Source organism: Ictalurus furcatus, chromosome 1 (assembly GCF_023375685.1).
Source record: "Ictalurus furcatus strain D&B chromosome 1, Billie_1.0, whole genome shotgun sequence".
In the NCBI taxonomy this organism is placed as follows: Eukaryota; Metazoa; Chordata; class Actinopteri; order Siluriformes; family Ictaluridae; genus Ictalurus; species Ictalurus furcatus.
In genome coordinates, this window is record NC_071255.1 from 329,237 (window position 1) to 351,542 (window position 22,306).

At 49.0% G+C, this 22,306-nt stretch overlaps 2 protein-coding genes across 2 annotated transcripts in view; both read right to left on the reverse strand.

The window, feature by feature from the left end:
- The window catches only part of ptpn6 (protein tyrosine phosphatase non-receptor type 6), a 22,653-nt gene extending 17,198 nt beyond the window's left edge, over positions 1-5,455 (reverse strand). Inside the window, exons 1-3 of the mRNA XM_053640691.1 lie at positions 4,423-5,455; positions 3,547-3,577; positions 2,413-2,535 (exon numbers count right to left, since the gene is read on the reverse strand). Of these exons, the coding sequence (XP_053496666.1) occupies positions 2,413-2,535; positions 3,547-3,554 (131 nt within the window). The 5' untranslated portion in view covers positions 3,555-3,577; positions 4,423-5,455. The remainder of the gene's footprint in view (positions 1-2,412; positions 2,536-3,546; positions 3,578-4,422) is intronic.
- A 3,983-nt stretch (positions 5,456-9,438) lies between these two features.
- Positions 9,439-22,306, reverse strand: part of chd4b (chromodomain helicase DNA binding protein 4b) — a 38,077-nt gene continuing 25,209 nt past the window's right edge. The window contains exons 36-40 of the mRNA XM_053640576.1: positions 12,729-12,866; positions 12,498-12,606; positions 11,554-11,686; positions 11,216-11,411; positions 9,439-10,995 (exon numbers count right to left, since the gene is read on the reverse strand). Coding sequence (XP_053496551.1) covers positions 10,820-10,995; positions 11,216-11,411; positions 11,554-11,686; positions 12,498-12,606; positions 12,729-12,866 — 752 coding nt within the window. The 3' untranslated portion in view covers positions 9,439-10,819. The remainder of the gene's footprint in view (positions 10,996-11,215; positions 11,412-11,553; positions 11,687-12,497; positions 12,607-12,728; positions 12,867-22,306) is intronic.

Sequence of the window (22,306 nt, forward strand, 5' to 3'; positions counted from 1 at the left end):
GAAGCGCTCATCTGTAATAACGAGGGGTAATAACGAGGGGTAATAAAGGTGTAATAATGAGGGGTAATAAAGAGGGGTAATAACGAGGAGTAATAACGAGGGGTAATAAAGGTGTAATAATGAGGGGTAATAATGAGGGGTAATAACGAGGGGTAATAACGAGGGGTAATAAAGGTGTAATAATGAGGGGTAATAAAGAGGGATAATAACGAGGGGTAATAACGAGGGGTAATAAAGGTGTAATAATGAGGGGTAATAACGAGGGGTAATAACGAGGGGTAATAAAGAGGAGTAATAACGAGGAGTAATAACGAGGGGTAATAACGAGGGGTAATAAAGGTGTAATAATGAGGGGTAATAATGAGGGGTAATAACGAGGGGTAATAACGAGGAGTAATAACGAGGAGTAATAAAGGTGTAATAATGAGGGGTAATAATGAGGGGTAATAACGAGGAGTAATAACGAGGGGTAATAAAGGTGTAATAATGAGGGGTAATAACGAGGGGTAATAAAGGTGTAATAATGAGGGGTAATAAAGAGGGATAATAACGAGGGGTAATAACGGTGTAATAATGAGGGGTAATAACGAGGGGTAATAAAGGTGTAATAATGAGGGGTAATAACGAGGGGTAATAAAGGTGTAATAATGAGGGGTAATAACGAGGGGTAATAAAGGTGTAATAATGAGGGGTAATAACGAGGGGTAATAAAGGTGTAATAATGAGGGGTAATAAAGAGGGATAATAACGAGGGGTAATAACGGTGTAATAATGAGGGGTAATAACGAGGGGTAATAAAGGTGTAATAATGAGGGGTAATAAAGAGGGATAATAACGAGGGGTAATAACGGTGTAATAATGAGGGGTAATAACGAGGGGTAATAAAGGTGTAATAATGAGGGGTAATAACGAGGGGTAATAAAGGTGTAATAATGAGGGGTAATAAAGAGGGATAATAACGAGGGGTAATAAAGGTGTAATAATGAGGGGTAATAAAGAGGGATAATAACGAGGGGTAATAACGGTGTAATAATGAGGGGTAATAACGAGGGGTAATAACGAGGGGTAATAAAGGTGTAATAATGAGGGGTAATAACGAGGGGTAATAACGAGGAGTAATAACGAGGGGTAATAACAAGGAGTAATAAAGGTGTAATAATGAGGGGTAATAACGAGGGGTAATAAGGGGTAATAAAGGTGTAATAATGAGGGGTAATAAAGAGGGGTAATAACGAGGGGTAATAACGGTGTAATAATGAGGGGTAATAACGAGGGGTAATAAAGGTGTAATAATGAGGAGTAACAACGAGGGGTAATAAAGAGGGGTAATAAAGGTGTAATAATGAGGGGTAATAACGAGGGGTAATAAAGAGGGGTAATAAAGGTGTAATAATGAGGGGTAATAACGAGGGGTAATAAAGGTGTAATAATGAGGGGTAATAAAGAGGGGTAATAAAGGTGTAATAATGAGGGGTAATAACGAGGGGTAATAAAGGTGTAATAATGAGGGGTAATAAAGAGGGATAATAACGAGGGGTAATAACGGTGTAATAATGAGGGGTAATAACGAGGGGTAATAACGAGGGGTAATAAAGGTGTAATAATGAGGGGTAATAAAGAGGGATAATAACGAGGGGTAATAACGGTGTAATAATGAGGGGTAATAACGAGGGGTAATAAAGGTGTAATAACGAGGGGTAATAAAGGTGTAATAATGAGGGGTAATAACGAGGGGTAATAAAGGTGTAATAATGAGGAGTAACAACGAGGGGTAATAAAGAGGGATAATAAAGGTGTAATAATGAGGGGTAATAACGAGGGGTAATAACGAGGGGTAATAAAGGTGTAATAATGAGGGGTAATAAAGGTGTAATAATGAGGGGTAATAAAGAGGGATAATAAAGGTGTAATAATGAGGGGTAATAACGAGGGGTAATAACGAGGAGTAATAACGAGGGGTAATAACGAGGGATAATAAAGGTGTGATAATGAGGGGTAATAAAGGTGTAATAACGAGGGGTAATAACGAGGCGTAATAAAGGTGTAATAATGAGGGGTAATAACGAGGGGTAATAAAGGTGTAATAATGAGGGGTAATAACGAGGGGTAATAATGAGGGGTAATAAAGGTGTAATAACGAGGGGTAATAACGAGGGGTAATAAAGGTGTAATAACGAGGGGTAATAATGAGGGATAATAACGAGGGGTAATAACGAGGGGTAATAAAGAGGGGTAATAAAGGTGTAATAATGAGGGGTAATAAAGGTGTAATAATGAGGGGTAATAACGAGGGGTAATAACGAGGGGTAATAAAGGTGTAATAATGAGGGGTAATAACGAGGGGTAATAACGAGGGGTAATAACGAGGTGGTTATTAATAAATAAACACTGAGGTGTGTTTGATGTCGGTACCTGACGGACAGAGAGAAATCACCAGCGTTCTTCTTACTCGGTCTCGCCAGGAAACTACCGTCAACTCCACGATTCTTCAGGAGAGTCTCTGCCTCCAAACCAGACAGATCTCTGTGGAACCACCTAAAAACACACACACACACTTCACATGACTCTTTTACAGAATAATAAATCAGAAGTGTGACAAAAACCCCAGAAAACAGGAACCTGACAGAGAGAGAGAAAGGAAAAATACAAAAAGAAGGAGACACTGAGGACTGATTCAATATGAATAATCACACGGACGTGTACGGAGGGTGTAATCACACACACGTGTACGGAGGGTGTAATCACACACACGTGTACGAAGGGTGTAATCACACGGACGTGTGCAGAGGGTGTGATCACACGGACGTGTAACACACGTGTATGGAGGGTATGATCACACACACGTGTACGGAGGGTGTAATCACACGGACGTGTGCGGAGGGTGTAATCACACGTGTACGGCGGGTGTGATCACACGGACGTGTGCGGAGGGTGTAATCACACGTGTACGGCGGGTGTAATCACGTGTACGGCGGGTGTAATCACACGTGTACGGCGGGTGTGATCACACGGACGTGTACGGAGGGTGTGATCACACGGACGTGTGCGGAGGGTGTAATCACACACGTGTACGGCGGGTGTGATCACACGGACGTGTACGGAGGGTGTGATCACGCGGAGGGTGTAATCACACACGTGTACGGCGGGTGTGATCACACGGACGTGTACGGAGGGTGTGATCACACGGACGTGTGCGGAGGGTGTAATCACACACGTGTACGGCGGGTGTGATCACACGGACGTGTGCGGAGGGTGTAATCACACACTCTCTCTCTATTTGTAGTAAATCAGGAAGACGAGATAAATTTAAATATAATCGGGAAACACAAGAGAAAGAAACAAAAACAAAAGACAAGAAAAAACAAAAATTGAAAGACAGACAGAGAGACAGACAGAGAGACAGAGAAACAGAGACAGACAGACAGAGAGATTGACAGAGACAGACAGAGACAGAGAGACCGAGACAGAGAGACAGACAGAGACAGAGAGACAGACAGACAGACAGACAGAGAGACAGACTACCTCTGTCTGTTTCTCCACACTTACCGAACCATCTTTGTCTGTCACTCCGAAAAAACTAAAAGCGGAACAACAAATAAACAAACCGTTATTTATATAAACTAATAAACAGGTTGTTTCTATAGCAACATAAACACCACATTTCCACAGATATAAGAACACATGCGCTAACAGTGCTGCACTTTCAATCACTCTCTCCATCTATTCTCCTCCTGTCTTTCCCTCTACCTCCATCTGTCTATACTTCTGTCTGTCTGCCTATCCCTTCATCTCTCTCTCTCTCTCTCTCTCTCTCTCTCTCTCTCTCTCTGCATTTCTATCTATGACTCCATTGTCTGTCTGTCTGTCTGTCTATCCCTCCATTTGTCTATCTAAACCTCCATCTTTTTGCCTGTCTGTCCGTCTATCCCCACATCGTCTGTCTACACCTTTATCTGTCTACCTCTCCATCCATCCATCCATCTACCTCTCTTACTTTCTATCCTTCTACCTCCATCACTCCACCCCACCTGTCTGTCTGTCTCCATCACTCCACCCATCTGTCTGTCTGTCTCCATCACTCCACCCATCGGTCTGTCTGTCTCTTCACTTCTCTATCTACAACCCTCTATCCGTTGTCCTCATTTATCTTTCTGTCCGTCAGTCTCTCGTTCTACCCCTCCGTTACTGCCCCTACCCTTCTACGCATCGCTCAACTTCCCCTCATTTCTTTTTTTTTTTTAAATGCCACTCCAGTTTCTCTACTACAAACGCAACACTGACAGCCACCTGCAGCATGTCTTCCTCTTTTCCATTCTTTACCTCTTTCTGTCTCTATCCGTCTTTCTCTCTCGGTTTCTGTCTCCGTCTGTCTCTTTACCTGTCTCACTCGCTCTTTGATGGGGCAAAAATAAATACACTTACTGTTTTCGCCGCTTTGTGAATGATCAACGGTCTGTCAACTTCTCCGACTATATACGCCGTTTATGTTCCTCCCTCTTCCTCTCTCTCTCTCTCTCTCTCTGTCCCTCTCTCATGTGCTGTCACACACAAAACTTCTTCCTTCCTTTTTCTTTTTTTCAGCGAACAGTGAAAGCGAGAGTGCAGAGAGACGGGTGGTAGTGGTCGTGCAGCTGTAACAGTAGTGCTCTCTCTCTCTCTCTCTCTCTCTCTCTCTCTGTCGTTCTGACTGGCTAAACGATGAACGAGGCAGGAGAGTAGAGTCCACTGACTCCATGACCTTTGAGACAGACAGAAACGACAGTCTGGGCAAATAAAACCCTCCCATACGACACTGACTTCTTCATTCATCCTCCACTTCTCCCTATTATTCTTTTTGTGTCATTCATCAACTATCCATCTCTCTCTGCACCTGTCTGTCCTTCACCTGTCTGTCTCACTCTGTTGCACTCTCTCTTTCTCTCTCATATATATATATAAATATATTCTGTGCAGCTTGTCCATAAATCCAGTAAAGCACACAAAGTTCAAGTGTAAATTGCACTTCCTTATTACTAACAGAAAGTCTGCACACACACACACACACACACACACACACACCCATACACACACACGCTCCTTTTGCTTGTGTAAGCATGCTGATTGACCCAATATTGTGGTTCCCCTGATTACAAGATCAAATATTTGAAAAAAAAAGAAAGAAAAGAAAGAAGCTAAACTACATTTCCCACAATTCAGTGGGAAGTGTCACAAAACGAGGAAGTTGGTTTGAATTGCAAATGTGAAGCGAATCAGCTGGCCGCAGCGACGCTTCGATTTGAATAGGTACACGATCAAAGATAACAACACCTTCGTTCCACAAAAACAGATGTGTGTGTGTCCTTTAGAAAATGTACACGGACAGAGAGACACACACACACACACTTTCACATACACACACTTTCTCACACACACACACTCTCTCTCTCTCTCTCTCACACACACACACACACACACACACACACACACAAAATGACATTTATGCAAACATATGTAAATGTAGACGGACAGAAATAGAGATGAAATGAAGACGCAGCTTCACCGTTTCTCTCTTTGACTTTCTCATGTACAGAATTGTGCGTAGCGAACATTCTGCTTTCCAACTGATTTTATAACATCAAGTCTAATATATAGCAATATTTCTATTTTCTACTCATTTATGCAGCTCAATGTGTCCTTTCTAGCTAATTTTTCTAAAAAAAATCTAGCCTCTCTCATAGAACGCTCATTTCAGTAGAGTTTCTATTGACTAGTATTTTGTTTATCCAACATTATAAGGTCTAGTATTTTGTTTATCCAACATTATAAGGTCTAGTATTTTGTTTATAGACATTATAAGGTCTAGTATTTTGTTTATCCAACATTATAAGGTCTAGTATTTTGTTTATAGACATTATAAGGTCTAGTATTTTGTTTATAGACATTATAAGGTCTAGTATTTTGTTTATCCAACATTATAAGGTCTAGTATTTTGTTTATCCAACATTATAAGGTCTAGTATTTTGTTTATAGACATTATAAGGTCTAGTATTTAGTTTATAGACATTATAAGGTCTAGTATTTTGTTTATAGACATTATAAGGTCTAGTATTTTGTTTATAGACATTATAACTTCTAGTATTTTGTTTATAGACATTATAAGGTCTAGTATTTTGTTTATCCAACATTATAAGGTCTAGTATTTTGTTTATCCAACATTATAAGGTCTAGTATTTTGTTTATCCAACATTATAAGGTCTAGTATTTTGTTTATCCAACATTATAAGGTCTAGTATTTTGTTTATAGACATTATAAGGTCTAGTATTTTGTTTATCCAACATTATAAGGTCTAGTATTTTGTTTATCCAACATTATAAGGTCTAGTATTTTGTTTATCCAACATTATAAGGTCTAGTATTTTGTTTATCCAACATTATAAGGTCTAGTATTTTGTTTATAACATTATAAGGTCTAGTATTTTGTTTATCCAACATTATAAGGTCTAGTATTTTGTTTATCCAACATTATAAGGTCTAGTATTTTGTTTATCCAACATTATAAGGTCTAGAAGTTTGTTTATCCAACATTATAAGGTCTAGTATTTTGTTTATCCAACATTATAAGGTCTAGTATTTTGTTTATAGACATTATAAGGTCTAGTATTTTGTTTATCCAACATTATAAGGTCTAGTATTTTGTTTATAGACATTATAAGGTCTAGTATTTTGTTTATCCAACATTATAACGTCTAGTATTTTGTTTATAGACATTATAAGGTCTAGTATTTTGTTTATAGACATTATAAGGTCTAGTATTTTGTTTATCCAACATTATAAGGTCTAGTATTTTGTTTATAGACATTATAAGGTCTAGTATTTAGTTTATAGACATTATAAGGTCTAGTATTTTGTTTATAGACATTATAAGGTCTAGTATTTTGTTTATAGACATTATAACTTCTAGTATTTTGTTTATAGACATTACAAGGTCTAGTATTTTGTTTATAGACATTACAAGGTCTAGTATTTTGTTTATAGACATTACAAGGTCTAGTATTTTGTTTATAGACATTATAAGGTCTAGTATTTTATGTAGCTAATCTTCTCGTTTCTAGCCGACAGTGCAGTTTATAATATTTCTCTTTACTGACTTTCTCTTTTCAGCTGATGTTCTGTTCTGCAGTATTTACACACTGTTTAATCTCCCACACAAACACTACACACACTGGATATATTACATAAACATATATATAAATATATAAACTTTCCGTTCTCAGTGGCGTGACTGTGAATACTACAGCACTGTGTAAATACGAGTCTTACCTAAAACAGGTATTTATGCTTGTAGTCATGGTTACAGTCCAACAAATGTGTATAATAGAAGGATCAGTGACGTAGAACCAGGATTAAACGTGTGACTGGTTGTAAAGAGTGTCCCAAAAGTCTTCCAGACATAGGGGACAAATATCGTCCAAAATATTTCATGCTCAGTTTATGTTGTATATTGTACAGATGCATCTCAAAAAATCAGAAAATCGTGGAAATGTTCAATTTTATGTGTAATTTAATTCAAAAAGCGGAAATTTCATATTTTCCGGGCTCATTACACACAGTGAAATATTTCGAGCCCTGTTTTATTTTAATCTCGATGATTACGGCTTACAGCGCACGGAAATCAAACATCCAGCATCTGAAAATATTATAATAGAGAATTTATAATACAGAAACGTCGACCTGAGAAGACCCTAATGAGATAATTAACTCAAAACACCTGTGAAGCTTTCCTGAGGCTTTAATCTCTCAGTCTGGTTCAATACACACACACAATCACGGGGAAGATGAAAGTAAACGTTGCGTTTCATTTGGAAATCAAGGTTCCAGAGTCTGGAGGAAGAGTGGAGAGGAACAGAATCCAAGCTGCTTGAAGTCCAGTGTGAAGTTTCCACAGTCAGTGATGATTTGGGGTGTCGTGTCATCTGCTGGTGTCGGTCCAGTGTGTTTTCTCAAGTCGAGAGTCGATGCAGCGTCTACCAGGAGATTTTAGAGCACTGCATGCTTCATCTGCTGACGAGCTTTATGGAGATGCTGATCTCCTTTTCCAGCAGGACTCTGCACCTGCCCACAGTGCCAAAACTTCTAGTAACTGGTTTACTGACCGTGGTATTACCGTGCTTGATCGTCCAGCCGACTCGTCTGACCCGAACCCCATAGAGAATCTACGAGAGACACCAGACCCGACAATACAGACGAGCTGAAGACCGCTATCAAAGCGACCTGGACTTCCAGAACACCTCAGCAGTGCCACAGGCTGATCGCCTCCATGCCACGCCGCACTGATGCAGAAATTCATGCAAAAGGATTAAAACCCCGACCGAGTATCAGCGCATGAATTAACATCCTGTTCACAAGGTCCACATTTCTGTATTATAAATTCTTCATTCGAATATTCTGAGATACCGGATGTTTTATTTCCGTGAGCTGTAATCTGTAATCATCGAGATTAAAATAAAAAAAGGCTCAAAATGTTTCACTTTATGTAATGAATCTAGAAAATATGAAAGTTCCACTTTTTTAATTAAATTACAGAAAAAAATGAACTTTTCCCACGATAATATTTCCAAGAAGGTCTTTGACCAGATAAGGAAGAATTGAAATCATTCTAGGGTTGTATCGGGAAGCTGTCACAAGGTTGTGATGGACTTTAAGAGGAAACATGGCGAGCACATCGTTCACACTCACACACACTCACAGTTACCAGACATAACACATTCCAAAATTTCGGAGAAACCGAGAAGTGAACAAACACAAACATGTGCTGATGAAGACAGAACCCGGGTGGTGCTGCTGAACATCTACTGCACGCAGACGCGCGCACTCTACACCACACTCACCTGCTGACCAATCAGAAATCAGGATCTTCAGCAGTCACGCCACGGACAGACGGACTGAGACGCAGACACACGACTCTGAGAATTATAATGTACAGCATTTACTGAAACACACTTACCTTCTAAACAGAGACAAACACACAAAAATAAACAAATACACAAACTGACAAATCAGAATATTATCAAATGTTAAAACTCACCGACCCCGCGTTCATCTCTCACTCACGTTAACCTTTATTTAAACAGCTATATGCTCTCTAATGATACTCTCTCTCTCTCTGTGTGTGTGTGTGTGTGTGTGTGTGTGTGTGTGTGTGTGTATAGTCGCTCTTACAGCCGTTTAAATAGTTATACTGAACTGAATAAACAGACAGAAGCAACACTCACCCACTCTGGCGCCGTCTTACTCTCAGTGTGTGTATCCAAACCTCTCTCTCTCTCTCAGCCCGTCCATCTGTCTCTCTCTCTGTCTGTCTGTGTTGTGATAAGTTATCTAGATCACACTGCTCCACCCTGTAATTGTTATAATTGCTGTTTTGTCTGAGAGCCAAAAGAAATCTTCTTTACACACACACACACACACACACATACATACACAAAATGTATATATAAAAAAGACCTTGTTCTTGTTAATGATTTTTATTGCAGGTCTCAAAAAACAAATAAAATCCCAAAAAACAACAATATTAATGTGTATAAACAATAAGGGCGTAACACAGTAATTACAAAGTGAGCTCATCAAAAGGGGCGGAGCTTTCTGAGCGACATCATCATTCAGTGACCAGGGGAAAAAATTAATGTGTGGAATAAACAGCAGACAACAATAACAACAACAATAATAACATCATCATCATCATCTGTGTGTGTGTGTGTGTGTGTTCCAGTCTCTACGCTCTGATTCCCAGTGCACTAACTAGTGTGGAAATAATAGTACACTACCTGAGCAGTGTTAGGTAGCTAGCTAAAGATGTAGCGGTTACAAGGAAAATGATTTGCCTGTTACCATGACAACTGCATCCCAAACAACCGACACCTCCCCCCCTTCTGGGCTGCATCCCAAACAGCACTAAATAGTGTCTCTAAACAGTGCACTAGTATGGGATTTGTGACACAGCCAGCTTCAGGTCTAGTGGAGAACAGTTTTGGCCTGCTATTTAGTGCATTTGTACACGATTTGTGACACAGCCATTTGAACCCTACACACTTAGCTAGCTAACAATCTACACTCTGGTATCGCCGGTGCTACTCTATTTAGTATAGTAGTATTCTGAGATTTGGGACGCAGCCCGTGGCTGTACCGTGACGTGTTCCAGTCCGAGGGCGGCATCCCGATCCACCGTGCCAGTGCGTTAATGGGTCAGAACTGCACAGTCCTATCCAGGGGTGATTTGGGACACAGCCAAAAGCCACCACGAAGTGGGGAACGCTAAGCTGGTTAGCTAACAATGCTATTTTGATGCGTTATTGGGTATGGGTGCGGTGCGATTCGGGACACTGCCTGTGTGTAAAGCCGTGCTGGGATCTGAACTCATAACCTTAACCCATAACCACGGCTTCCTAACGAATCTTTCATCTATAATTCAAATCTGTAGAATTCTGTAGTTTCTGTAGTTTCGCTCGTACGGAGGAAGTAAAGAGACGTAACACCAGTCATCTGGAGCTCATTTACATAAAACTGAATATTCATGAGTGTGGTTTGTTTGTGGGATTAATCTTTAGCATTAACTTGTGTCTCCTTTTATCTTGCTCAAATTAGGACACAGCCTAATTTAGGGAAAGGGTCAAAGGTCACATTGTCACTTGCTAATGTGAATGCAGCGCGGTAGCTGTGTCACCTGGTCCAGCACAAAGGGTGTGAGCTAGTGAAGCGAATCTGGATTAGGACACCGCCTAAAGTAGGGAAGGTCACTCAGGGGTCAAACAGTTACTGGGGGGGGGGGAGGGGGGGGGGGTCATCAGCGGGGTGCCTGAGTTTGGGTGACCTCTGCCCCCCGACTGGCCAGACGGCTCAGGATACTGCGCTCCGACATCTGCAGGCGCACGGCAACCGGCGGTATCCGGGCGATGGTCGCTGGGAGACGAGTGACATCAGCCTTCATGTCGCTAAGCAACTCCTCCAACTGTTTAAGTACTGAGAGACAGACGAGGGGCGGGGTCACATGATCAGGTCTGTAACGGTGTGTAGTTGTGTGTGTGTGTGTAGTGTGGCGTGTAGTTGTATGTGTGTAGTTGTATGTGTGTGTAGTTGTATTTGTGTGTGTAGTGTGGTGTGTAGTTGTTTGTGTGTAGTTGTATTTCTGTGTGTGTGTGTAGTTGTGTGTGTGTGTGTATGTGTAGTGTGCGGTGTGTACCTTTGTGCAGTACAGCGTTAGCAGGTTTATTTCCCATCATGCTCTCTTTGCTCAGGTGTTGATGAGACTCGGCTAAACACTCCACCTCACTGAAGCGTGTGTTCAGGGCCATGGAGGGGTGAGACGGGTCCTCGCTCATGTTCAGATACGCAGCTCTGCGCAACTGCTCCTCTATCACCAATGCCTGCTCCAACAACTACACACACCCACACACACACCGAGGGGGTGAGATGGGCAGAGAGACAGATTTCTGCATAAACAGCCTGTGTTTAAGAGAGTTATTTGTGCGTGTGTGCATGTGTGTGTGTGTGTGTGTGTGTGTGTGTGTGTGTGTATACCTTGAACCTGCGAGCGAGGAACTTGTTCTTGATCTCCAGGAAGTTCCCTCGGCTCATCTCCCCTTTAAAGGGCTGGTTGAGGATGGAGAAGCGCGGGTCATTCTGAACGTCCTGCCAGCGGGCGTAGCCGTGTCTGACATCGCAGGGTCAAAGGTCAATACGCACACACACTGTACAGCGACAGCTGTAGCAGTGTGTCTCGGGTCATGTGTGTATCGTAATTAAAAGACAATTTAGGAAAGAGACAAAATGGCCGACGTTCTAATAAAATGAATCCTCGCACTTTTCTATTCACAATAGTGTACAGAGTAGAGAACCACACACACACACACACACACACAATACAGGATACACAGCCATAACACACTGCAGACTCTGTAGTGAATAGGGAACATTCTATTAAACACGTTAACCATGCACGGTTTAGGGCACTGGGATCAGAGACAAAATGGCCGACATTCTAGTAAGCACTTTAATTATATGCGATTTAGACCCATTGGGACAGAGCCAAAATATTCTAGTAAGCACTTTAATCTGGAATGAACTACAACATTTGGGACAAAACCGAAATGGCCAACATTCTATTATGTTCTTTAATAGGGACTTAAATCGGGCTTGAATTACAGAATTTGAAACGAAACCAAAATGGCTGACATTCTAGTAAGCACTTTAAAGGAGTGTGATTTAGGGCATTTGGGACAGAGCCAAAATAGTACGAATCGGAGGTGAACATAAATACTTGATTTGAGACGGAGCCGAAAGGAACGTTCTAGTAAACGTGTGCGATTTCTAGGGTTCTGTTGTAGTCTGAACACTAATGAAGTGTTTGGGACAGAACCGAAGTCTCTGACAGATTCAGGCTAACGGCCAAGTAGCTAGCTGAAGCGCACTGAATAAACTTTATTTAAACCTTCAGTGGGGCAGTGATATCAGTGTGAGGATACTGTATGATGCCAGCCAGGAGCCAGTAGTCATGGCGACGATGCCAAATGTCATACATCTTCTTAGTGACGGTGGCGGCTCTCTCCTCGTTCTGCCACAGAGAGTGGAGCTCTACACACGCGCACACACATGCATACACTCATTATCAAATATATACACAAGCGCACACTTGGAGGTCATTATCAAATACACACACACACACACACAAACACACACACACACACACACACAACCTGTGAATCCACCATCAGCGATGTTGAACATGAATCTCTGTTTAACGTGTTTCTTCTTCTCCTCACTGTCCACTCCTCCGTCCTCTCCGTTCATCCGAGACTCCTCCGCTCTCGCACCATCCTTTTCCTCCTTCACGTCTACACACACACACACACACACACACACACACAGAGAGAGAGAGAGCATGAGCACATCACTGTGTGGTTGACTCGTTCCTCTTTTTGTGGCAGGTGTTGAGGAACCTCGCCTCTAGTGAGATGCAGTTTCTTTTTCCTCCAAGCGAATAATGCAGCTGTGTTTCAGTCTCCAGCTGTTTGAAGTCGGGATAAATGAATTTGGGATAGAATCGTTTTCGGATTTGGTTAAGAAGTGTAGCGCTATCTCTAATACTCCTTGGCTACAGTACAGTACAGGCACAACCTGCTCCCTCCCTCTCTCGGTCTCCCTCTCTCTGTCTCCCCCCCCCCTCTCTCTCTCTGTCTCCCCCCACCCCCCTCTCTCTCTGTCTCCCCCTCTCTCCCCCTCTCTCTCTGTCTGTCTCTCTCTCTCTCTCTCCCCCTCTCTCTCTCTGTCTCCCCCTATCTCTCTCTGTCTCCCCCTATCTCTCTCTCTCTGTATCCCCCGCCCCCCCCCCCCCGCCTCTCTCTGCAATAGACAATTTAATAATGCACTATTTTTGTTAAACCCGTTGAATTAAAGCTGAAAGTCGACACTTAAGTCACATCTTGATAGTTTCATTTGAAACCTGTTGTGGAGGTATACAGAGGCAACATTACCAAAATTGTGTCCCTGTCCAAATACTTATGGACCTGACTGCAGGTTGAAGAGGATGGGTGAGAGCGGGCGGGCCGGCCTCACACCTCGGCCTTTAGTGAAGAATTCAATTTGTTTATTTACAGTTCTGACAGCACATCCACACTGTGAGTACACTATATTTATGGTGTTGTGTTTATGTTCTGCCCCTGTACCAGTGTCTGTAAGTTTAGACAGAAGATCTTTGTGACAAATAATCAAACATGTCAGTAATGTTCTTCACAGCCAGGTGTACACCACAATGATAGGCGGGGTTAGGGTGTGGTGGTGGTGGTAGGCAGGGTTAGGGTGGGTGGTGGTTGTAGGTGGGGTTAGGGTGGGTGGTGGTGGTATGTAGGGTTAGGGTGGATGGTGGTGGTAGGCGGGGTTAGGGTGGATGGTGGTGGTAGGCGGGGCTAGGGTGGGTGGTGGTGGTAGGCGAGGCTAGGGTGGGTGGTGGTAGGCGGGAGTAGGATAGATGGTGGTGGTAGGTGGGGTTAGGGTGGATGGTGGTAGGTGGGATTGGTAGGCGGGGTTAAGGTAGATGGTGGTGGTAGGCGGGATTAGGGTGGGTGATGGTAGGCGGGATTAGGGTGGGTGGTGGTGGGAGGCGGGGTTAGTGTGGGTGGTGGTGGTATATAGGGTTAGGGTGGGTGGGGGGTGGTATGTAGGGTTAGGGTGGGGGGTGGTAGTAGGCGGGGTTAGGGTGGGTGGTGGTAGGCGAGGTTAGGGTGGGTGGTGGTAAGCGAGGTTAGGGTGGATGGTGGTGGTAGGCGGGGCTAGGGTGGGCGGTGGTGGTAGTCAGGGTAAGGTTGGGTGGTGGTGGTAAGCGAGGTTAGGGTGGGTGGTGGTGGTAGGCAGGGCTAGGGTGGGTGGTGGTGGTAGGTGGGGTTAGGGTGGATGGTGGTAGGTGGGGTTGGTAGGCGGGGTTAAGGTAGATGGTGGTGGTAGGCAGGATTAGGGTGGGTGATGGTAGGTGGGATTTGGGTGGGTGTTGGTGGTGGTAGGCAGGAGTAGGGTAGATGGTGGTGGTAGGCGGGGTTAGGGTGGATGGTGGTGGTAGGCGGGGCTAGGGTGGGTGGTGGTGGTAGGCAGGAGTAGGGTAGATGGTGGTGGTAGGCGGGGTTAGGGTGGATGGTGGTAGGCGGGGTTAGGGTGGGTGGTGGTAGGCGGGGCTAGGGTGGGTGGTGGTGTTAGGCGGGAGTAGGGTAGATGGTGGTGGTAGGCGGGGTTAGGGTGGATGGTGGTGGTAGGCGGGAGTAGGGTAGATGGTGGTGGTAGGCGGGGTTAGGGTGGATGGTGGTAGGCGGGGTTAGGGTGGATGGTGGTAGGCGGGGTTAGGGTGGATGGTGGTAGGTGGGATTGGTAGGCGGGGTTAAGGTAGATGGTGGTGGTAGGCGGGATTAGGGTGGGTGATGGTAGGCGGGATTTGGGTGGGTGGTGGTGGGAGGCGGTATATAGGGTTAGGGTGGGTGGTGGTGGTACATAGGGTTAGGGTGGGTGGTGGTGGTATGTAGGATTAGGATGGGTGGGTGGGTGGTGTGTAGGGTTAGGGTGGGTGGGGGGTGGTATGTAGGATTGGGGTGGGGGGTGGTGGTAGGCGGGGTTAGGGTGGGTGGTGGTAAGCGAGGTTAGGGTGGGTGATGGTAGGCGAGGTTAGGGTGGGTGGTGGTGGTAGGCAGGGCTAGGGTGGGTGGTGGTGGTAGGCAGGGTTAGGGTGGGTGGTGGTGGTAGGCAGGGTTAGGGTGGGTGGTGGTGGAAGGCAGGATTAGGGTGGGTGGCGGGAGGCGCGGTTAGGATGTGGGTGTTTATGACGGTAGGCAGGGTTAGGGTCTATGGTAGTGGTAGGCAGGGTTAGGGTCTATAGTAGTGGTAGGCAGAGTTAGGGTCTATAGTAGTGGTAGGCAGGGTTAGGGTCTATAGTAGTGGTAGGCAGGGTTAGGGTCTATAGTAGTGGTAGGCAAGGTTAGGGTGTGTGGTGGTGGTAGGCAGGGTTAGGGTGTGTGGTGGTGGTAGGCAGGGTTAGGGTGTGTGGTGGTGGTAGGCGAGGTTAGGGTGGTAGGCGAGGTTAGGGTGGATGGTGGTGGTAGGCGGGGCTAGGGTGGGTGGTGGTGGTAGGCGGGGTTAAGGTAGATGTGAGTGATGGTAGGCGGGATTAGGGTGGGTGGGTGGTGATGGTAGGCGGGATTTGATGGTGGTGGTAGGCGGGGTTAGGGTGGGTGGTGGTAGGCGGGGCTAGGGTGGGTGGTGGTGGTAGGCGGGGCTAGGGTGGGTGGTGGTGGTGTTAGGCGGGAGTAGGGTGGATGGTGGTGGTAGGCGGGGTTAGGGTGGATGGTGGTGGTAGGCGGGGTTAGGGTGGATGGTGGTGGTAGGCGGGGCTAGGGTGGATGGTGGTGGTAGGCGGGGCTAGGGTGGGTGGTGGTGGTAGGCGGGAGTAGGGTAGATGGTGGTGGTAGGTGGGGTTAGGGTGGATGGTGGTAGGTGGGGTTAGGGTGGATGGTGTAGGTAGGCGGGGTTAAGGTAGATGGTGGTGGTAGGCGGGATTAGGGTGGGTGATGGTAGGCGGGATTTGGGTGGGTGGTGGTGGGAGGCGGGGTTAGGGTGGGTGGTGGTACATAGGGTTAGGGTGGGTGGTGGCGGTATATAGGATTAGAGTGGGTGGTGGTATATAGGGTTAGGGTGGGTGGTGGTGGTATATAGGGTTAGGGTGGGTGGTGGTGGTATATAGGGTTAGGGTGGGTGGTGATATGTAGGGTTAGGGTGGGTGGTGGTATGTAGGGTTAGGGTGGGTGGGGGGTGGTATGTAGGGTTGGGGTGGGTGGTGGTAGTAGGCGGGATTAGGGTGGGTGGTGGTGGTGGTAGGCGAGGTTAGGGTGGGTGGTGGTAAGCGAGGTTAGGGTGGGTGGTGGTAAGCGAGGTTAGGGTGGGTGGTGGTGGTAGGCGGGAGTAGGGTAGATGGTGGTGGTAGACGGGGTTAGGGTGGATGGTGGTAGGCGGGGCTAGAGTGGGTGGTGGTGGTAGGCGGGGCTAGGGTGGGTGGTGGTGGTAGGCGGGAGTAGGGTAGATGGTGGTGGTAGACGGGGTTAGGGTGGATGGTGGTAGGCGGGGCTAGAGTGGGTGGTGGTGGTAGGCGGGGCTAGGGTGGGTGGTGGTGGTAGGCGGGAGTAGGGTAGATGGTGGTGGTAGGCGGGGTTAGGGTGGGTGGTGGTAGGCGGGGCTAGGGTGGGTGGTGGTGGTAAGCGAGGTTAGGGTGGGTGGTGGTGGTAGTCAGGGTAAGGTTGGGTGGTGGTGGTAGGCGGGGTAAGGTTGGGTGGTGGTAGGTGGGGCTGGTAGGCGGGATTAAGGTAGATGGTGGTGGTAGACAGGATTAGGGTGGGTGATGGTAGGTGGGATTTGGGTGGGTGGTGGTGGTGGTAGGCGGGAGTAGGGTAGATGGTGGTGGTAGGCGGGGTTAGGGTGGATGGTGGTGGTAGGCGGGGCTAGGGTGGGTGGTGGTGGTAGGCGGGAGTAGGGTAGATGGTGGTGGTAGACGGGGTTAGGGTGGATGGTGGTAGGCGGGGCTAGAGTGGGTGGTGGTGGTAGGCGGGGCTAGGGTGGGTGGTGGTGGTAGGCGGGAGTAGGGTGGGTGGTGGTGGTAGGCGGGAGTAGGGTGGTGGTGGTGGTAGGCGGGGCTAGGGTGGGTGGTGGTGGTAGGCGGGGCTAGGGTGGGTGGTGGTGGTAGGCGGGGCTAGGGTGGGTGGTGGTGGTAAGTGAGGTTAGGGTGGGTGGTGGTGGTAGGCGGGGTAAGGTTGGGTGGTGGTGGTAGGCGGGGTAAGGTTGGGTGGTGGTAGGTGGGGTTGGTAGGCGGGATTAAGGTAGATGGTGGTGGTAGACAGGATTAGGGTGGGTGATGGTAGGTGGGATTTGGGTGGGTGGTGGTGGTGGTAGGCGGGAGTAGGGTAGATGGTGGTGGTAGGCGGGGTTAGGGTGGATGGTGGTGGTAGGCGGGGCTAGGGTGGGTGGTGGTGGTAGGCGGGAGTAGGGTAGATGGTGGTGGTAGACGGGGTTAGGGTGGATGGTGGTAGGCGGGGCTAGAGTGGGTGGTGGTGGTAGGCGGGGCTAGGGTGGGTGGTGGTGGTAAGCGAGGTTAGGGTGGGTGGTGGTGGTAGGCGGGGTAAGGTTGGGTGGTGGTGGTAGGCGGGGTAAGGTTGGGTGGTGGTAGGTGGGGTTGGTAGGCGGGATTAAGGTAGATGGTGGTGGTAGACAGGATTAGGGTGGGTGATGGTAGGTGGGATTTGGGTGGGTGGTGGTGGTGGTAGGCGGGAGTAGGGTAGATGGTGGTGGTAGGCGGGGTTAGGGTGGATGGTGGTGGTAGGCGGGGCTAGGGTGGGTGGTGGTGGTAGGCGGGAGTAGGGTAGATGGTGGTGGTAGACGGGGTTAGGGTGGATGGTGGTAGGCGGGGCTAGAGTGGGTGGTGGTGGTAGGCGGGGCTAGGGTGGGTGGTGGTGGTAGGCGGGAGTAGGGTAGATGGTGGTGGTAGGCGGGGTTAGGGTGGGTGGTGGTAGGCGGGGCTAGGGTGGGTGGTGGTGGTAGGCGGGGCTAGGGTGGGTGGTGGTGGTGTTAGGCGGGAGTAGGGTGGATGGTGGTGGTAGGCGGGGTTAGGGTGGATGGTGGTGGTAGGCGGGGTTAGGGTGGATGGTGGTGGTAGGCGGGGCTAGGGTGGGTGGTGGTGGTAGGCGGGAGTAGGGTAGATGGTGGTGGTAGGTGGGGTTAGGGTGGATGGTGGTAGGTGGGGTTAGGGTGGATGGTGGTAGGTGGGGTTAGGGTGGATGGTGTAGGTAGGCGGGGTTAAGGTAGATGGTGGTGGTAGGCGGGATTAGGGTGGGTGATGGTAGGCGGGATTTGGGTGGGTGGTGGTGGGAGGCGGGGTTAGGGTGGGTGGTGGTACATAGGGTTAGGGTGGGTGGTGGCGGTATATAGGATTAGGGTGGGTGGCGGTATATAGGATTAGGGTGGGTGGTGGTATATAGGGTTAGGGTGGGTGGTGGTGGTATATAGGGTTAGGGTGGGTGGTGGTATGTAGGGTTAGGGTGGGTGGGGGGTGGTATGTAGGGTTGGGGTGGGTGGTGGTAGTAGGCGGGATTAGGGTGGGTGGTGGTGGTGGTAGGCGAGGTTAGGGTGGGTGGTGGTAAGCGAGGTTAGGGTGGGTGGTGGTAAGCGAGGTTAGGGTGGGTGGTGGTGGTAGGCAGGGCTAGGGTGGGTGGTGGTGGTAGGCAGGGCTAGGGTGGGTGGTGGTGGTAGGCAGGATTAGGGTCTATGGTAGTGGTAGGCAGGATTAGGGTCTATGGTAGTGGTAGGCAGGATTAGGGTCTATGGTAGTGGTAGGCAGGGTTAGGATGTGTGGTGGTGGTGGTAGGCAGGGTTAGGATGTGTGGTGGTGGTGGTAGGCAGGGTTAGGGTGTGTGGTGGTGGTGGTAGGCAGGGTTAGGGTGGGTGGTGGTAGGCGGGATTTGGGTGGGTGATGGTAGGCGGGATTTGGGTGGGTGGGTGATGGTAGGCGGGATTTGGGTGGGTGGTGGTGGTAGGCAGGGCTAGGGTGGGTGGTGGTGGTAGTCAGGGTAAGGTTGGGTGGTGGTGGTAGGCGGGGTAAGGTTGGGTGGTGGTGGTAGGCGGGGTAAGGTTGGGTGGTGGTAGGTGGGGTTGGTAGGCGGGATTAAGGTAGATGGTGGTGGTAGACAGGATTAGGGTGGGTGATGGTAGGTGGGATTTGGGTGGGTGGTGGTGGTGGTAGGCGGGAGTAGGGTAGATGGTGGTGGTAGGCGGGGTTAGGGTGGATGGTGGTGGTAGGCGGGGCTAGGGTGGGTGGTGGTGGTAGGCGGGAGTAGGGTAGATGGTGGTGGTAGACGGGGTTAGGGTGGGTGGTGGTGGTAGGCGGGGCTAGGGTAGATGGTGGTAGGCGGGATTAGGGTGGGTGATGGTAGGCGGGATTTGGGTGGGTGGTGGTGGGAGGCGGGGTTAGGGTGGGTGGTGGTATATAGGGTTTGGGTGGGTGGTGGTGGTACATAGGGTTAGGGTGGGTGGTGGTGGTACATAGGGTTAGGGTGGGTGGTGGTGGTACATAGGGTTAGGGTGGGTGGTGGCGGTATATAGGGTTAGGGTGGGTGGTGGTATATAGGGTTAGGGTGGGTGGTGGTGGTATATAGGGTTAGGGTGGGTGGTGGTATGTAGGGTTAGGGTGGGTGGGGGGTGGTATGTAGGGTTGGGGTGGGTGGTGGTAGTAGGCGGGATTAGGGTGGGTGGTGGTGGTGGTAGGCGAGGTTAGGGTGGGTGGTAGTAAGCGAGGTTAGGGTGGGTGGTGGTAAGCGAGGTTAGGGTGGGTGGTGGTGGTAGGCAGGGCTAGGGTGGGTGGTGGTGGTAGGCAGGGCTAGGGTGGGTGGTGGTGGTAGGAAGGATTAGGGTCTACGGTAGTGGTAGGCAGGATTAGGGTCTACGGTAGTGGTAGGCAGGATTAGGGTCTATGGTAGTGGTAGGCAGGATTAGGGTCTATGGTAGTGGTAGGCAGGATTAGGGTCTATGGTAGTGGTAGGCAGGATTAGGGTCTATGGTAGTGGTAGGCAGGGTTAGGGTGGGTGGTGGTAGGCAGGATTTGGGTGGGTGATGGTAGGCGGGATTTGGGTGGGTGGGTGATGGTAGGCGGGATTTGGGTGGGTGGGTGATGGTAGGCGGGATTTGGGTGGGTGGTGGTGGGAGGCGTGATTTGGGTGGGTGGTGGTGGGAGGCGTGATTTGGGTGGGTGGTGGTGGGAGGCGGGGTTAGGGTGGGTGGTGGTGGAAGGCGGGGTTAGGGTGGGTGGTGGGAGGCGCGGTTAGGATGTTTATGACGGTAGGCAGGGTTAGGGTCTATGGTAGTGGTAGGCGGGGTTAGGGTCTATGGTAGTGGTAGGCGGGGTTAGGGTCTATGGTAGTGGTAGGCGGGGTTAGGGTCTATGGTGGTGGTAGGCGGGGTTAGGGTCTGTGGTGGTGGTAGGCGGGGCTAGGGTGTGTGGTGGTGGTTGGCAGGGTTAGGGTGTGTGGTGGTGGTTGGCAGGGTTAGGGTGTGTGGTGGTGGTTGGCAGGGTTAGGGTGTGTGGTGGTGGTAGGCAGGGTTAGGGTGTGTGGTGGTGGTAGGCAGGGTTAGGGTGTGTGGTGGTGGTAGGCAGGGTTAGGGTGTGTGGTGGTGGTAGGCAGGGTTAGGGTGTGTGGTGGTGGTAGGCAGGGTTAGGGTGTGTGGTGGTGGTAGGCGGGGTTAGGGTGTGTGGTGGTGGTAGGCGGGGTTAGGGTGTGTGGTGGTGGTAGGCGGGGTTAGGGTGTGTGGTGGTGGTAGGCGGGGTTAGGGTGTGTGGTGGTGGTAGGCAGGGTTAGGGTGTGTGGTGGTAGGCAGGGTTAGGGTGGGGTGTGGTGGTAGGCAGGGTTAGGGTGGGTGGTGGTGGTAGGCAGGGTTAGGGTGGGTGGTGGTGGTAGGCAGGGTTAGGGTGGGTGGTGGTGGTAGGCGGGGCTAGGGTGGGTGGTGGTAGGCGGGGCTAGGGTAGATGGTGGTGGTAGGCGGGAGTAGGGTAGATGGTGGTGGTAGGCGGGGTTAGGGTGGGTGGTGGTGGTAGGCGGGGTTAGGGTGGGTGGTGGTGGTAGGCGGGATTAGGGTAGATGGTGGTGGTAGGCGGGATTAGGGTGGGTGGTGGTAGGCGGGATTAGGGTGGGTGGTGGTAGGCGGGATTAGGGTGGGTGGTGGTGGTATATAGGGTTAGGGTGGGTGGTGGTGGTATATAGGGTTAGGGTGGGTGGTGGTGGTATATAGGGTTAGGGTGGGTGGTGGTGGTATATAGGGTTAGGGTGGGTGGTGGTGGTATATAGGGTTAGGGTGGGTGGTGGGAGGCGCGGTTAGGATGTTTATGACGTTTATGACGGTAGGCAGGGTTAGGGTCTATGGTAGTGGTAGGCAGGGTTAGGGTCTATGGTAGTGGTAGGCAGGGTTAGGGTCTATGGTAGTGGTAGGCGGGTCTATGGTAGTGGTAGGCGGGGCTAGGGTGGGTGGTTGTGGTAGGCGAGGTTAGGGTGGATGGTGGTGGTAGGCGGGGCTAGGGTGGATGGTGGTGGTAGGCGGGGCTAGGGTAGATGGTGGTGGTGGTAGGCGGGAGTATGGCGGTGGTGGTAGGCGGGAGTATGGTGGGTGGTGGTGGTATGTATGGTTAGGGTGGGTGGTGGTAGTAGGCGGGGTTAGGGTGGGTGGTGGTAGGCAGGGTTAGGGTGGATGGATGGTGGCGGTGACCCGTCTGTCTGTCTCCCTGTCTCTCTGCCCCGTGCTCACAGAGTCTGTACATCCTCAGTATCTATCTTCTGTTGTCATCAGTCACCGTGGTCATGTAGTCTGCCCTGGTCTACTCTCCATTTACTGCCCCGGACTACTCTCTACTTACTGCCCCCGGTCTACACTCCATTTACTGCCCCGGTCTACTCTCCATTTACTGCCCCCAGGTCTACTCTCCATTTACTGCCCCCCGGTCTACTCTCCATTTACTGCCCCCGGTCTACTCCCCATTTACTGCCCCCGGTCTACTCTCCATTTATTGACCAATGACCTTCCAGCTATTAACTCTGTTCATACAATAAATACTTCTCCTGTTTGGTGTCTGTAACTGGGTTAAGTGAATGGTTGAGTATGAGGTCCTGAGTGTCAGTGACGTCTGTAGGTGAGAGGTCAGTCAGTCTCAGGACCAGCTGGCAGAGGGAACTCATCACTACCCTCAGCTCCTGGTATCTCCCCCCGCTTCCTC